Source organism: Mustela lutreola, chromosome 7 (assembly GCF_030435805.1).
Source record: "Mustela lutreola isolate mMusLut2 chromosome 7, mMusLut2.pri, whole genome shotgun sequence".
Taxonomy (NCBI): Eukaryota; Metazoa; Chordata; class Mammalia; order Carnivora; family Mustelidae; genus Mustela; species Mustela lutreola.
In genome coordinates, this window is record NC_081296.1 from 77,454,813 (window position 1) to 77,472,589 (window position 17,777).

The window sequence follows — 17,777 nt, forward strand, 5'->3', positions numbered from 1 at the left end:
TCAAGACACTCTAGTACCATCATTGCTGAGAGCTGGCACGGGAGTGTGCAGCGGCCCCCAGAGGGCCTCTGGTTCGCCATTCTTGCCAGTTTGACCAGCAACGACACAATATGTGAATTTGACAGCCCACTAGGCTTCCCCTTTTGCCATCGCTGCTGTAAGTGTAATGCAAAAATTCATACCCAAATCACCATTTCATGTTAGGTTCCTGGGCAAATCAGCTCTCATTTATTCTATGTGTTGCACTTCCTTTATTTTTATTATGGTTTTTTTTTTCCCCCTTTTTGGTTCACAAGTTCCTTGAACTATTTTTTTAAATTTTTATTTTTATATTTTCATTTATTTATTTTTGAAGATTCTATTAATTTATTTGACAGAGAAAAAGAGAGAGCACAAGCAAGGGGAGCAACAGGCAGAGGGAGAAGAAGCAGGCTCCCCAAGGACCAGGAGGCCCGATGTGGGACTCGATCCCGGGAGCCTGGGATCATGAATTGAGCCCAAGGAAGATGTTCCTACTGAGCATGGAGCCTGAAACGGGCCTCAATGCTGGGACCCTGAGACCATGACCTGAATGGAAATCAAGAGTCAGCTGCTCAACCGACTGAGCCACCCAGGTGCCACCCTAAACTGCTTTAGACATTATCTCCTAATCCTTACCACATCCCTAAAGCTATGGAGGGCCTCTTCAAAGATGGCCCCCAGGGAACCACCCTCCTAGAGTTCATGCTCTGTGCAGTTCCCTCACCATGGGTTATGTATGAGTCTGGGGTTTTGACCATTATCACATGGCGGTAGTGACGTGGCCTTACTTCTGAAGCTGGTTCATAAAAAATCTTACACATCCCACCTAAGCCTACTGTAACTCGCTCTGGGAGAAGGGAGCTACAACACGGTACACACCATTTACCCTGAGACCAGTGTGCTGTGAGGAAGTCTGTGTGGAGGGAGAGATGCCTGTCCAGTCCCTGGTGCTTGTAACCGTACCAGTCCATGTGAGAAAACAAGCCTTCAGAGAGGATGGGGTCCCTACTACTGTCAAAGAGTAGTCCCCAACTGACAAGCATCCAGCTGAGCCCAGTCACCCCAGAATCACCCCAAATAATAATGATCCATCATTTTAGGCAATTAAGATTTGGGGAAACAGCAAAAGATGATTGGAACAACTGAGTATTTTCATTACTGTCCCAGTAATCAAATGGGGAAACTGATGCCCAGAGAAAATAACTGAGCTCTGGAAGGCCAGAGGCTGATCTTAGGATAAACAAAAAAAAAACATATTGGAGCAAATACATGACGGTAGATTATTTAGTACTAAATTGTGAGATTGAATGGCCAAGACAAAGGCCATCAGAGGCGAGTTCACTGGGCTAGCATCTTGAGGTAACAGACTTCATAGAAAGTAAGCAGGGCAGATTCCTTCATATCCCTGGCATTCTGCCCACTAAGGGAAGGAGAGGGAAGCAGGCCCCAACCCCTTTCCACCCCCGCCACTTCACACACCACAGTGGGCAGCCAACACCACTAATAGCCACAAGAGACAGTAGACTGTTTTACTCTACTTCCCCACAAAACTTTGGGGGGCTTTATCAAAACTCTAGGCCAGGGGTGCAAGGCTGGGCCAGGGGAAGCAAGCCAGGTGCCTGGGGCCAACCCTACTTTTGTGCCACCCTAAGAGTGAATGCCTGAACTTCTCCTTCAAGTTCATGCCCTAGTCACCTCTCCTGCCTCACACTTAGTCCTGGCCTGGCTGCTGTGGACATCTGTGAGAATAATCTAATTTGCGTGAGGCCATGAAAAAAATTGCTGCTACTGCTCTGGAAGGATTAAGAAAGGTTTCATGGATAAGGGGATGGTTTTGCTCAAAGGATGGCTAGGGCTTGAACAATAGGGAATAGAGACTGAGGGCAGGCCGTCATACTGAGCAAGCACCTACTACATGCCCAGTCTGGTACCAGGGGCTCGCACACACATTTCCTTACCAGTTATTATGGGAGCCCTGTGGGTAAGGAATATGGCCATTCTACAGATCAGGAAGCTGAGTCTCAGAAAGGGCAACCTCCTTAGAGTCCTGCCAATTAGGTTTTAAGTCGTGTTTATTTGACCTCAAAGCCTACTCTATTTCTCTTGTATCATTTTTGCGTAAGGTGAAATATTATAGAGGCAGGAGGGAGTGTCGGAAGGGGAGAGATGGGCAGGAGGACAGGGCATGTGGACCAAGGGCCCACCAGGGCCTGCCGGAGCTAGGCTGCCTACCAGAAGTAATACATGGTATTATTTCTCAGTAGAGCACATTATAGATACAGTAATGACTTCAACTACTTTAAGAAAATGGTAATCAGTACCAAAAGTGCTTATCTCATTATGATACACTATTTAACTTGCCCTTCTCCTTAAAGGGGTTTGGAAGGGGGGGGGCATCTGGGTGGTTCAGTCAGTTAAGCATCCTATCCTTGATCTCGGCTCAGGTGTTGATCTCAGGGTCATGAGTTTAAGCCTTGCATTGGGCTTGAGACCCACCGTGGAGCCTATTCAAAAAAAGAAAGGAAGAAAGAAAGAAAGCAAACAAACAAGAGAAAAGAAAGAAAAAAAAAACAAGCAATTTGGAAGGGGCAGAATCAGATGATAATTCTGCTTAGGAAACCAACCAGTTTTCTTTCTCAACTACCCAAAGGTTTCATTCTCAATTACCCTTAAGGGTAATGTTGCCTATTACTCTGATATATTTAACCTCAAATTCTTTGCCTTTTACATTTAAATGTAGTCACCAAAACCACAGCAATGAAAATAACTTGGTGAAACAAATATTTTCTATAAGAAGTAAAAATAGTCTGTGGTCTCACACTGATCCAAAGCTTTGACTGACAGTTATGTGTTAGTGTCTACACTAATACACTATAGGAAAGTAAATGATCATTTTCATCAACGCCATTAGGTAGACACTTCCCAAATGTGAGCTCCATGTGGGAAAAGCAAGGGGGAGAAAGACCAAGCAATGCAAGATTTTGTTTTCTGTATAAAACTGTGGTAAGAAGGGTGCCAGGGTGGCTCAGTTGGTTGAGCGCCTGACTCTTGATTTCAGCTCAGGTCATGATCTCAGGTCACGACTGGGGAGCCCTGTGTCAGGCTCCACGCTCAGCAGGCAGTCTGCTTGGAATTCTCCTCTCCCTCTGCTCCCCACCAACCCCGCAACCTTCTGTTTATGCTCTCTCAAACTCTCTCTCTCTCAAAAAAAAGAAGTGAGTCTCCTCCGTCCCCTTACTCTAAAATGGGGGAAATACTAGTGTCTACATCATAAAGCGCTTATAAATTGAGCAAGCTAGTACAGGTAATGAAGTGCTTGGGATGCCTGGTAAGTTCCATGTAAGTGTCTGCTATTTTATTGGGCCAGGTAGGGTCAACGTGACCCCACCCCAGTCTGAGCACCAGTCTCCTCTGAAGTCAGCCCCAATTTGCTTAAGAGCACCCCCTGGGCAGACAGCCCCCACTGCTCACTGCAAACCAGCCCCACTGCAGGTGAACGCATCAATATCTACATCTTTTAAGGGAAAAGCACCAGTCTTGTCCACTTTGGGCATCAAATATATCCTGATCGGCTCATCCTAAGATTAGAATTTATTAGGAGTCTTCAAAACACACACCTGCTGGGCATCCTGGCCTTTCATTTTGTTTTTTGTTGTTCTTGTTGTTGTTCTTGTTGTTTTAAAGAGAAAATGGCCAAACGTTGGCTAGGGTATTTCCACTTACCCAGCAGCGTGAAGGTCTTCCGTGTCTCCACCATGTCTGCCCTGTCATTCACGCCCTCGATGACTGTGCTGCCTCCCATTCTTGTGTAGTTAAATTCTTCTGCACTCCCTGCAACCAAAAGATGGTTACGTGTGTGACACAGAAATTTGTGACACAGAAGCAAGACAGAAAGCTCACACATAATACACTAGAATAAGCACTTGACACACATCACTCCATTAATTCTGTGGGAGTCTATCTGACAGACGCAGAAGCCAGGGTCCAGGGAAGTGAAGTGTGTTGCTGAAGGTGCCAGAGCCAAGGGAGGGCAAGAGTCTGAACACGGGCCTGTCTGACCACAAAGCTCCTGGGTTTTGCTCCCGTATCTCACTCTTCTAAATAGCTTTACTGAGGATTACCCTCCACAGAATAAACTGTCTGGGGTTAAGATGTAGACTTTGGTGAGTTTTGATATATGTATGCCCTAACAGAATCAGCACCACAGTCAAGAGATTAACCACATGCACAGCTAATACCTCAACAGTAGGTGGGCCTACCGACAGCTCTTCCAAATTCACTATTCACATCCTGTTCTGCAGAAGGCATGGGTGTTACCTTCATATGAAATCTCAGGAACTTTAGCTTCTTCACAAGTGCAAACAACTTCTCCAAGATCGGAGTGTGTGCGTTCAACTCCCACACACCGCACAATTCTATTTACCAACCCAGCACAAGCAACCAAGGGAAGAGAGCTGTGACAGCACAGGAATCCAGATGTTTGTGAGACAGGACAGAGTTCTGCTGTCCCTGTGGTTTGATTAGTTGGAATGACAAAGAATAATGACCCATCATGATGAATAATGAGTCATCAAGGAAGCTCAAATGATGACAGAGACATCTGTCATCTTCTCTGTCTCAGAAGACAGGGAAATATGTCATGCATATTGGAAAACAACCATCCGAGGAAGTTCAGATAAAGAAGAGTTTAGGGATTTGACAACACCAAGTCCCAGGTGTCAGGAGATCTTGTTCATGTGGCTCTAGCTAGATGACCATCATCACCCATGAGCTTTGGGAAAAAACCCTGGAGTTTAAAGGTCTCCTCTCCTGGACCTACCCTGCCCCTCAACCCATCATCTTAGTTAGATGCATCAATTCTACCCCTAAAATCCAAGGGCCTGTTTTGGACATAGTATTTTTTAAGTGATATTACTATAAGAAGAAAGCAAACTTGGGACACCTGGGTGGCTCAGTCGGTTAATTGTCTGCCTTTGGCTCAATTCATGATCCCAGGGGCCTTGGGATCATGCCCTATATCTGGCTCCTGCTCAGCAGGGAGTCTGCTTCTCCCTCTCCCTCTGCCTGCCACTCCCCCTACTTGCGCTCACTCTCTCTCTCTCAAATAAAGAGAATCTTTAAAAAAAAAAAAAAAAGAAAAGAAAAAGAAATCAACCTGGAATTTAAGTCCCTATATAAAAGAGAGTCATGTCCATGCATTATATAACACGTACCCAATTTAAGATGTTTAAATTCCGACTGCTGGGCAGATGCACAAAGCTGATAAAAAATGTGGTAATTTCGTTCATTTTCCGACTGTAAAATAAAGGAAAGTCTTGAAATTACACCAGCTCTTTACAAGTAAAAATATGAGGTTCTTAATGGAGGGATCTTAGATGGCTAACCTGGATTGACAATTCTGCTCTTAGGGACACTGACAATCTACCCATTTTTTTTACTTTGGTCAGTAGCACTGTGACCCAACCTGTTCCCCCTCTGCTGGCTCAAGACCACCTTCCAGATAAGGACCCCAGAAAAAATGTTATTAAGTGAAAACACCCTGTGAAATGAGAATAATGTAATTTGAACCAGTTGAAATTTTTTTTAATATTTATTTATTTGACAGACAAGAGATCATAAGTAGGCAGAGAGGCAGGCAGAGAGAGAGAGGAGGAAGCAGGCTCCCCGCCGAGCAGAGAGCCCAATACAGGAATCCATCCCAGGACCCCGGGATTATGACCAGAGCCGAAGGCAGAGGCTTTAACCCACTGAGCCACCCAGGAGCCCCTGTACCAGTTGAAATTTTTAAGATACTTTTTGTAATAAATACCACGCTTACTGTTACTCTCTTGGACCAAAATTATGAAATTTTCTCCATTTTACTGACAGAAGAGCCTTTCTCTTAAACACCCCCACTAACTGTAAGCCCATTCCCTTCTTGGTCAGGAAAGCTGGTCTAAACAGCTTTGTCTGTTTCAAGAAGTTTTTGTATTCTGAAAATATGAACTTGTTTGTGAAACTCAAAGGATCCAAAATTTTTCCCTTCGGTGGATTCATATCACTCCACTGATATTGCATCCATCTGTCAATTTTTTTTTTTGTTTTTAAGAAGCAGAAAGAAGGGGAGCCTGGGTGGCTCAGTGTGTTAAAGCCTTTGCCTTTGGCTCAGGTCATGATCCCAGGGTCCTTGGCAGGGAGCCTGCTTCCTCCTCTCTCTCTGTCTCTCTCTCTCTGCCTACTTGTGATCTCTATCAAATAAATAAAATCTTAAAAAAAAAAAAAGGCAGAAAGAAAAAAAAGCTAAAAGGCAGATGAAAGATAGGAAATTCGATTCTTCAAGTCACAGAGCAATACAGGTGGTCTAATGAGTACGTAAGTGCGAACCGTGCTTTGAAAGTTGGGGAAAAGGATATTTAACGGCTGTTTGTATCCTCACCTGAAAGACGACTCTGGATTTCTCCAGCAGGTACGTCCTCATGTTGGCTCCTATAATCTGATTCCTCTCGTCAAAGCTGATCTCTGTGTATTTCCCAAACCGACTGCTGTTGTCATTGCGGGTCGTCTTGGCGTTTCCCACCGCCTGCAGAACACAGGTCCCTCAATAACGTTACAAAGGTCTTTGCATCCGCACTATTGGAGCGGTTTCAATAAATCCAGTCCTGCGTGCTGGGGAGGGGTCTGACTAGCAGAGGGAGGTTGGGGCGGAGGGACTAGGGGAAGAGGAGGAAAGCAGTCCAAAGCTCGTGGGGAGCAGGACGTGTCCTCGGCTGTTCAGAGCTCTCCTTTCCTGCTGAGACACTGTGCAGGATCAGCTGGACCACGGGCTCTGGTGTTACATGGCCCCAGATGGAGATGTGCTCAGGGACGGCTCTGGCCCCAGGCTCCTTCTCCGCTATCTGTATAATGCTAGAACATCTCTAGCATTATTTCATCTCTCCAAGGCTCAGTTTCTTTATCTGTAGTGTGGGAATAATCTGCATCTTGCAGAGTGGGGAGGATGACCTAAGACAATATAAAGTGCCTCGACACATCCACGCTCTGAATATTACAGATGCTTGATTCAAAGCACACGTCCCTCAACTTGGTTTCTACTCTTATCTCATCACTTCCCTACTCAGACCTTCCACTTGACCAAAAAACTGTGCTCTCTCATCCTTTCCACACTCTGGGCAAGGCTTTTGCTTTTTACTTCTGCTCCTGAATTCTGTTTCTCCTCTACCCATCCCTTCCCCCGTCCCTGAGCACTCTCCATCTGGAATACTCTTCTCATGCACACAAACTAATCCTCCTGCCCAGGTCATCATGCTTTCTGATGACACATCTACTGAGTCCCTATGGGCCACGTGCTTGGGTGGCAAAGGTGAGCCAAGTGGACAGGGTCCTGCCTCTCTGGAGCTTGCCATCTACTGGGCAAGATCGATCCTAAACAAATAATCACATAAATTCATCCACTGGGCAGTGCCTCTGGACAATTTTATACTGCTATCTTAGATTGTGATCTATGTTTCCACTTAACTTTAAAGTATGTTTATGTTAGAGAAGTCTTAAGACTTGGGGACCGGGTCTTATACTTTTCCATCACCTCCTGTATTATCTGACACAATGGCTTAAACAAAATGCATGGTCTGATAAATATTTATTCATAATTCTGATTTAAGAAGACAGAGAGAGGATGTCTAAGAATCTAATGGTCTTAATTGTTTTGCTGTGCTTCCAAATAAATTGAAGTCAATCCTTTTCCCATTTTGCAAAGCAGCCAGAATTGGTCTTTGGACATCCCCTGAGCCTTTCAGATGCCCCTTCTCCCTTGAGGGCAGGCTCCTTCCTCCTGAGTGCCTGCATGGCTGGCCTTGCCCACACCTCTGCCCTCGTTAGCATTGTGTGAATGGATTAGCTCTCGGCAGGGGAGAAGAAGGGTCTTGATATGTAGCATTTGCCAATTTGTAAGGTGCATATATTCCCACCATGACTGATTTCAAACTACCAAAGGTTTAACAGTTGGCTTGCAAAATAATTCCTGAATATTTACCAATCAGCTCGTGAAAGTTGGTGCACTTTCCTGCCCTCACTTCCATTGTCTTTAAAGGGGAGGGCTTGAGTTAGCCATGAAAACACATACACAAACCAACCCACCTTTCCATCACTCACTGTCCCCTGTGACCCTGCTCCCCACCCCTGCCAGCTGCATACCTCTGTTATGGGGTTTGACGCCAGAACCTTGTCCTCCACGTGGGTGTTACTGCTGGACTTGCTGACGGTGGCAAAATACCTCATGGCGTAGCGAGCGGACACAGTCTTCCCGGCACCTGACTCCCCACTTACAATTATTGACTGATTTTTATTGTTTCTGAAGCAAATAAAAGGATTTTTTAAAATGCTCATTTCTTCCTATTAAAAAGGCAATATATACTCAGGAAGAAAAAATGCAGACAAGTGGAAAGAAGGCAAACTCTGTTTCATCACTCTAACTGCTTTTAATACTCCACTGAATTTCCTTCTAGTCTCTTTTTCTATGGGATCAAGCTGAACACACAGCTGTTTCCTGCTCTGTCCCCCATGCTGAGGGTCCCCCAGACCACTCCTATGTCAGTGATCTGCTAGAGGACTCACAGGGTGCAGCGCATAGCCATCCTCATGGCTAAGAATTATAGTGAAAGAATACAAAGTAAATCTGCACATGGAAAGGGCACAGGGCGACAAATCCAGAGGAAGCCCGGCATGAACACTTAAATCTTTCAGCAGTGAGTTATGACAACCCATGGAAGTGCTGTCCACCAGGGAAGCTCTTCAGAGAGTCGGGGCCCAGGGTTTTCAGCAGGGGCTGGTCACATAGGCATCCTCAGCGGAGCACATACCCACATACCGAAATTCAAGATGCTGAGAAGGAGAGGAGGCGCTCAGCATGAGCTCCATCATTTAAGCAAACAATCCAGGTACAGTGAGTCACTCTCATCAATTAGGCTGGGTGGGAAACTTGCTAAAATCCAATCTCCTTTAGGCTAGCCCTGGGCCAGCTTTGCAAGCAGGCCTCTGAAGACAGTTGTCTTGGGCCCAGGTGAACTCCTCTCTGTGTATCCCCACATAAACATAAGACATTTAAAGACATTATTTTGGAGAGCAACTATTCAAAATATGCTTGGGAACATACGTGCTCAGTAAACCAATGTGTCCTACATATTTTAGAGATCTTAAAAAAATGCATTCAACTTTTCATATCGTAAGATGATGATAGAAATCTTCCTATCATGCTGGTCTAGGTATCCAGCATTGCTGATATACTACACACTGCACAAATACTTTATAAGGATTCTCATTTAAGCCTTGGAAAAAAGTCTATGCCACATATACCCATTTTACAGAAGAGTACAATAGGGGTTCAGAAAGGTTAAATGACTTGACTCAGGACACAGAGTATGCAGCCTCCTTGTAAACACCGGAAGGACCTCAGAGATAGTGTTCCTGCCCAAAAAAGCAAGCCTCTGAGGAAGTGAGTGACAGACAGCCCCAGTATCCCTTGGCCAGGTAGAACAGGGAGGGAGTTTTAAAGCCAGGCTCTTCTGAGTGCCAGTTTAGTATCAGCAAGTACAACATAAAACTACCTTATGTTCAGTACTGTTACAGGAAGCCCTCGAGAGAAAATGGGGTCTTTGATCTTGACCCTGGTTCAGCCCTATAGCTCCCATGAGCTCAGACTGCTGATACCCAGGAGCATCCCTGACCCATCAGGCTGGGAGCCATGAACTTCCATCACAGAGACCTACATCTCTGTGAACTCTGTGAACTACATGAACTTCCATCACAGAGATCTACAGGGAGCAAGACAAATCCCAGTACCATAGGTGTTTTGTAATTGGAAGGAATCTTGCTATATCAGAGACCAAAGTAGTTGGTCATTAATTGTTAAATCTCTACTCAACATTCATCCTTTTCTTCCTTGTTAGAGACTATGTCCCAACTTTTAGTGGGCACACCGCTGCCCATATGGAAGACTATATAACCCTGCTCTGCTTGTCACTAGGCATGGTCATGGGAGTAGGTCCTGCCCAAAGAGCTGTGAGCAGAGGGGTTTTGTGGGGCTTCCCTCCATAAACAGGAGGGGCACACACTTCCCCTCTGACACTTTGTCACACAGAGTATGGAGGAGACAGCTAAGTATTAGTGTGCCCTCAGGAGGGAAGTCTTACTCCAGGGACTGAAGATCTGGAAGGCATTGGGTCCCTGACGGCTGGTAGAGGTGGCACACTAGTCCCAGACCGTCCATCAGCCCATCAGCCTTTTCTGCAAGAGAGGACCACACACTCTACCTTGTTCACACCACCATTCTTCCCCCTGATTATAAGCCATGAATCACAAATGGGTGCCCTCGGAGTGTCTGGTTCACAGATAAAGACAATAAGGCTAGGGGAGTGGAGAGGCTGTGCCCGGGATTATGTGGTAAATGGTTAGCAGGTCCAGGCCCTGTGCCTCAGGTTTGTGTTCACCAGGGCAAAGCTCAATGCACTTCACAGGGGCATTGCCAGACTTAAAGGAGATCACTGCCTGGAAAGTTCTTTTGAGAACCACAAAAGGGTCTACAAAGATAGGAAGGTGTTTCTATTCTTCATACTTTACAGATGAGGACATCAAAGCCAAAAGCCAAAAAACATTACGCGTGGAGTCCGAAACCCCGAGCACACATCCCAGCTCTGCTTGCTGGTGGCCTTGGGCGGGTGACCCCCAAACCTCAGCCTGTTGCCCAGGTGTCCCCATTGCAGGCCAGTCTGAGGGGACCCTCGATGGTATATGAGAATGAGTGCACGGGGCCTGCTCCACGGGAGGCTTTTAATAAATGTTCGCCAGCAAAACGAAAACTCCACAGGGCCACACAGAACACAGGTGGCAAAAGGAGGCTAAAGCTCTACATCTCCCACAGCTAAAACCTGTGCTCCTCTATCATAAGATTTTGCTGGCCCAGATTGGAGGGAAAAGGTTTGCGCATCTCACAATGGAGAAATCAACATTCCTCCAACCAAACACACCACAAGCGAAGCATCTGACATTCCCAGATTGATAGGTTTGACTTTTGACTCCCTGGAAGAAGAAAAACCAGGAAACCTGGTCTAGACAAGTTACGCAGACAGTCATTTGCTACTGGGTTATAGGTAGTCCATTCTACCACAGTCCCCTTTAAAAAGACCAGTGCCAGAGGGGCCCCCTCCACAGTGAGGGCTCAGCACACACGAGGGCGGGGTGCTGGTCCAGAAGAAGGGAGCCCCGCCCAGCAGGAGGCTACCTGGCCATCTGCTTGTATGCCTCTTCAGCCACGGCAAATATATGTGGGTCCATATCGCCCATGTTCTGCCCGCTGTAGGCGTGGATGATGGCATCTCCGTAGATCGGCAACTGCTTGTAAGGATTCATGGCCACCAAAATGATTCCTGGGGAAAGATGCCCGATGCAGTGCTGGGATTTTACTGTCACTTGCTTTTCCAGGTTCTTAGGATCAAGCCCAGCTCTGCCAGTTATTAAGTGTGCCCTGTGACTTGGGGCAGGTCACATAACGCTCTGGATCTCAGGTCCCTGTGGATGCCACCCACATTTCTGGGTGACTGTCAGGGTTGGAGGAGATGACAGATGGGACTGCCCTAAAACTGAAAGCTCTTGCAATTCTCAATGTAAATATAATGATAACATCATTGCCCAGAGTAAGTCATAAATGTATTAAATCCAGTAAGAAACTCAAACACAAGCTTTATCCAGTTACAGCTTTCTTGGGAGTCTGATCTTAAGTCTTGCACAAGATTCTCCCCACCTGTAGACACTTCTGTTTACAACAGACTCTTGAAGATCAAATGTCTGTGCTTGTCAGACAAAAATCTGGGCAAATGTCTAGGTCCAAGTGTACCTTTTGGCAGAATTCGACATTTCTAACGTAAACATGATATAAAATGTACTCGGGACACCCTAGACAGCAAGCACGGTGTTTCTGGTCACGGCTGCTCTCTTAGAATTGCTCTCCTTACCGCTGTAGGTGTAAATGAGTTTGGATTCTGCGAAGCGGACTCTGAGATTGTGGAGCACCGCGGGCTCGTGGAGATAGCTGAGGGCCGTGAGGTCATTCTCGCCCACGAGGATGTCGGGGTTCCGAAGCGGAGGCAGGGATTCCGGATCAACAGAATAATCCAGCTCCTGTGGACAAAGACAGAATTAAAGTTCTAGAAGTGAAAGACTCTTGGTGTTTCTGAACTCCTGTTCTCCGTCCTATCCATCCCCTTTTGGAGTGATCCCAGACACTCTGAAAAACAAATGTATGTAGAGCAAAGAGAAAATCATCTCCATGACTGACTCTTCGGGAATGGGATCCAGGGGACTAGGATATTGGCTGTGGGCCCAAGGGCAAGTCTCTCATCCTTTCTGGACCATTCCTCTCTCATCTGTGGAAAGACTGGCTGGAGCTACAAGACCTCGTTGAAGGGTCCGTGAGAGGTGACAGGGAAGCTACATGGGCAGGGACCTGAGCATGCCACCCCCAGCTCTACCACAGGGGGTCCACTTGTACGTGGGTTAGATGCTGAGCACCATGAACGTTTTGCTTGAAAACAGGGTCCTGCTGGGTGGTGAGAAGTGTCTGAAGGAGCCCATGTGGATGACGGTCTCTCTTTGAGAGGACGTGGGTGCTCTGACTATTGCTGAAGGCGGCCTGTTGCTGTCATCCTGGGCGTTGGCTGAGTAAGGCTGGGTAACTTGCTGGGGACAGTGTCTCCTACACTTGATTTCACCTAGCATTCTGACAGCAGCTGCCTGAGCAGAACGAAGGAGAGTTTGGCAAGCCTTGTGGGGTCCATGATGAACACCTGCTCTAACTTTCTTCACTTTCATCTCACAGCCTGGGGAAGTGACTCGAGCAAGATCACCCGGCAAGCTTGTTTCCCTTCCATGTTCCTAGGCTGCCTGCCTTTCGATTCCTGGTCCTGAACCTGCTCCACACGATGACGTGCCTACCCCCCTCACAAGTGCCCACCATGCAGACCCTCTGCCAAGTATTCAGTCAGTTGTCCTCGAGACTGCCTTCCAAGGAGGCCACATCCACCCTAATTAACAGCTACGGAGGCAGCTTCAGAAAGGTTCCTCTCCTTGTCCAAGCTCACAGGGTTCTTACGGGCCTGGCTGGCTCTGAAGTCCGAGTCATGACACCTCCCGTCCACATAGACAGGGCTTTGTCGGTGACTTGGTCAGGCTGTGTGGCCCGAGCAGCTCGGGACAATCTAGGCCAACTGGATTGAATCACAGCTGCCTGCTCTGTTTCCAGCACAAATATATTTGTGGGTCGGCCCCAAGCAGAGTTATTATTTTTCCCTGTTTTATTGAGAAGTACCAGACACATATTATTGTATAATTTTAAGGGGTCCAACACAACAGTTTGATTTACATGTACTGTGAAATGATTAGCACAGTAGGTTCGGCTACCATCCATCATGTCATATCTATGTAATAAAAAAAGGAGAAAAGAAAGAAGAAAAAAAATTTTCTCCTTGTGATGAAAATTCTCAGGATTTCATTGATGTTTCCTCGTGGCATGGCCTTAGTCATCGTGCTGTGCACGACACCCCTAGGACTTATAGCTGGAAGTTTGTATCTTTTGGTCATGTTCTTCCCCTTCCCCATCCCTACCCCTGCCTCCGATAACCAGAAGTCCCATCTTTCTTTCTGAGTTTGGTTTTTTTTTTTATGTTGCTGTTTTTTGGGGGGTTTTTTTGGTTTTTTTAGATTCCACATATAAGTGAGATCATAGTCTTTGTCTTTCTCTGACTTATTTCACTCAGAATAATACCTTCAAATTCCATCCACGTTGTCACAAATGTTAGGGTTTGTTTTTTAGGACTGAGGGATAGTCCACTGTACAGAAACACACAGATGACTTTTTTATCCGTTCATCTGTCGGTGGACAGGCACCTAAGTAGTTTCCACATCTTCATGATTATGACTTATGCTGCTATAAATATGGGGTACAGATTTCTTTTTGAGTTCATGTCTTTGTTTCCTTTGGATATATTCCTAGAGGAGGAGCAGCTGGACCACAGGGGAGCGCCATTTTAAAATGTCTGCGGGGGCGGGGGGGGGGGAGCTGGGTGACTCAGTTGGTTAAGCGACTGCCTTCGGAGTCCCCGGATCGAGTCCCACATGGAACTTCCAGCTCCATGGGGCGTCTGCTTCTTCCCCTGACCTTCTCCCCCTCTCATTCTCGATCTCTCTCAAATAAATAAATAAAATCTTTAAAAATAAATAAATAAATAAATAGAATGTCTGCGGGTTCTCCATTCTGTTTTCCATAGTGGCTGTACAATTTAGAGTCCCACCAGCAGGGCCCAGGGTTCCCTTTTCGCCACATCCACACCACATTTCTTACTATCTGTCCTTTCGATGATGGCCATGCTAGTAGGCACGAGAATATATAGATGGTGGTTTTGATTTGCATTTCCCTAATGATTACTCATGTCGAGCCCCTTTTCAAGTGTCTGTTGGTCATCTGGGTGTCTTCCTCAGAAAAATGTCTATTTAGGTCCTTTGCCCATTTTTAGTTTTTTGTTTGGTTGGTTGGTTTGGGTTTTTTTGTTTTGTTTTGTTTCTATTGAGTTTTAAGAATTCTTTTTCAGCAATATTGATTTTTATTTTTATTTTTTAAAACTTAAAAAAAATTTTATATTAGTTTCAGAGGTAGAGTTCAGTGACTCGTCAGTTGCAGTGCTCATTACATCACGTGCCCTCCTTAATGCCCATCACCCGATTAACCATCCCCCCACCACTCCCCTCCAGTGACCCTCAGTTTGTTTTCTACAGTTAGGAGTCTCTTATGATTTGGCTCCCTCTCAATTTTCATCTTACTTTCCTTCTCTTCCCCTATGTGCATCTGTTCGGTTTCTTAAATTCCACAGATGAGTATATTTTGGATAATATCCCCTTATCAGATATACGGTTTGCAAATATTTTTTCCCCTTCTGTAGGTTGTCTTTTCACCTTATGGATAGTTTCTTTTGCTGGGCAGAGGTTTTTTAGTTTGATGTAGTCACACCGGCTTATATTTTCATTTTGTCGCTTGTGCTTTAGGTGTCAAATCAAAAAACATCACGAAGACTCATGTCAAGGGGCTTTATTCCTATGTTCTCTTCTAGTGTCGTGGTTTCAGGTCTTACATTGAAATCTTTAATTCATGTTGAGTTAATTTTTGTGAGTGAGGAAAGATAAGGGCCAAGTAGAATATTCTTAATCTACACTTTTTTAAAAAAAGATTTTATTTATTTATTTGACAGACAGAGATCACAAGTAGGCAGAGAGGCAGGCAGAGAGACAGAGGAGGAAGCAGGCTCCCCAATGCAGGACTCGATCCCAGGACCCTGGGATCATGGCCTGAGCCACTGAGCCACCCAGGCACCCCAATCTACACATTTTTATTTTGGGAATAAAATTAAGAAAAATGCTGCTCACATATGATTTTTCTGTCCCTGAGTTTTTCTGTTATCATTTTAAATCAATAACTTCCTTTCCAAGTTCAGCTGCTGCGTGTGTGTGTGTGCATAAGTGTGTGTATGTGTGTGTATGAGAGACAGAGAAAAAGAGGAGAGTCTTGGGGAAGGGCCGTATGTAAAGAACATTAGACGAACAGTTGGAGGAACAAAACAGACTTTGTCTTTCATGGAAGAGAGGAAGTATTAAGCCAAGGAGCAGTCTGGCTGGCTGCCCTCTTACCTGCCTCTCCTGGGCTCATGTTCAGAGCCAGGAATGTCGCCATCGGAAGCCCTGCTGATATAACTAAAGCAGCAAGTTGTGAGATTTGTCCTCCCAAGCCGCACGCTCCCTAATGAGAACCTGCACCGCACACGGGATGTGCTCAACAAGGCTGCAAGGAGCCACTGGTGGGAAAGGGCAGGTTCCATGCGGGTACAGCATCCTCCTGCCGGTCTCTTGAGTTTGCACGTGCATGTGCATGTGCGTGCACGTGCGTGCGCACACACAGGGATCATCTCATTTGATCTGCAGCAAACCTGTCACTACCGTGCTGTTAGGAAATCCAATTTGCATATGAAGAAACCCAAGGGCTCAGGGTTATAGACTTAGAGAGTGGCCACAGCAGGCTTTGAATCTGGAGCATGATTCTTGAGGGAGTGCCCTTAACGGCTATGCTCACATGCTCATCTCCCTTCCCAGGATCTCAGGAAACAGCTCCCAAATCCACAATAGTCTCATTGTAAATATTGTGTCTTGTCTCTACAGAGACCTTGTGCATGACTCAAAATTTCCAACATTTTAATATTCATATGATATTCTCTGCACCAACTCTAATACCCAGATGGAACACGAATCCTTTGCCCAGCGCTGTATCTAGGGACTTGAAGCTAAAAAGTAAGGTCACCTAACTATGGATCCAGTGGGAGTGTCATTACAGCTATGGGGTATGGCGGCAAAGGACAACTCACGATGGATACTTAAAGTCATGGTAAAATCTGCTGGAGCTGACAATCAAAAGACATATCCGACCTTTGGGAGGACCTGCTCACAGGCACCCCGGAGCACAGGAGCCACCGCTGACGTGATCCAGCTGCATGGACAGGCTCCTCACAACATCACGCGAAGCTGGCATTCCGTTCCTGCCCCACCTCCCATCACGTCCCCAATCACCCCGCCACATGAACCCCTGGAGGTCCCAGTGCTTGTCTGTTTCTACCACCCATGGACGGATTTTACTCCTTTTTGTTCTTCTCCCACCCCTTCCTCCCCCTTCTTAGTTTCTATCTCCCTCCTCTATTTCTCTTCCTCTTCCCATCGTGATGTTTCTTTCTACCAGGTTTTGCCTTGGGCTCAGAGAACCTCCCTCCAAGTTTCTCATCTTTGCTCACGCTCTATGCTGAGACCCATTAAATCAAACCGGCAGGTCATTCCTCAGTGTTCTCCCCACCATGCTGGATCCCTGGGGATGCAGCACAGGACAGAGACCTGCATCCTGTGTCTTGCTCCAGAGAGAGGCCCTGGTGACACGGGGCCCTTGATGCTTTCATTAGGGCAATGTCAGGCATGTGGCACAAACAGGAGGGGATCACAGCACCCCCGGGCTACTCCCACGGGACCACGGGTCACCCTCCACATGTGGCCCAGCTACCCCTTTACACGTTGTGGCAGCCACGGCCAGCAAGGACCCTCACCGTTCCATCCTCCAGCAAGAGTCTCAGGACTTTGTCACCAACTCTGTAGTCTTTTGCTATTTCAGCAGACTTCCAAACTTCTTCAGGATCAGGAATCCATACCCTGTTGTACTGAACAACAGAATAAAACAGCCTTAATTTCAGAACTTTGAAAACAAAAACGCAGATCATAAGATACTTAGACTCAGGGAGATTTCTTTCCATCTGCTCAGTCGGTCCCTTCTTCAGGAATACTTTTACCTAACCGTTGCGTATGAGGTAGTCTTCAGTGTGTCTGTGAGGCCCCACACCTAGCTGCTTCATTTTTATAGGCAATGGAATTCCCAAAGCATCCTAAACATACTTTGAAAACTGAGAGCCTGGGACTAGAAAGAAAATCCCGAGTCCCTTCATGGGAAGATCTGAGCGCGGTCTAGGAGAGTTGAAACAGAGGGATTTGCTTCATCACTGATGGGCTATGGGTCTCTGGGCCAGACACTTAACTTCCTGTGCCTCATTTTTCTCATCCATAAAGTGGGTACAATATCTACTTCGCATTTGCTGGGAGGTTAAATTAGGCTGTGTAGTTGAAAGCACTCTGCCAGATGCTATGGAAGTATTGCT

The 17,777-nt window shown here is 46.2% G+C and overlaps 1 protein-coding gene across 3 annotated transcripts in view; it reads right to left on the bottom strand.

Moving 5' to 3' along the window:
• The window catches only part of MYO5C (myosin VC), a 92,112-nt gene that overhangs the window by 64,678 nt on the left and 9,657 nt on the right, over positions 1 to 17,777 (bottom strand). For 2 of the 3 annotated variants that reach the window (XM_059181574.1, XM_059181572.1), the window contains exons 2-8: positions 17,175 to 17,285; positions 12,003 to 12,168; positions 11,273 to 11,417; positions 8,191 to 8,347; positions 6,437 to 6,580; positions 5,235 to 5,316; positions 3,745 to 3,852 (exon numbers count right to left, since the gene is read on the bottom strand). In XM_059181574.1, coding sequence (XP_059037557.1) covers positions 3,745 to 3,852; positions 5,235 to 5,316; positions 6,437 to 6,580; positions 8,191 to 8,347; positions 11,273 to 11,400 — 619 coding nt within the window. In that variant the 5' untranslated portion in view covers positions 11,401 to 11,417; positions 12,003 to 12,168; positions 17,175 to 17,285. Of the gene's footprint in view, positions 1 to 3,744; positions 3,853 to 5,234; positions 5,317 to 6,436; positions 6,581 to 8,190; positions 8,348 to 11,272; positions 11,418 to 12,002; positions 12,169 to 17,174; positions 17,286 to 17,777 lie in introns of those variants that run through there. The other variant, XM_059181573.1, reaches the window with a different exon arrangement.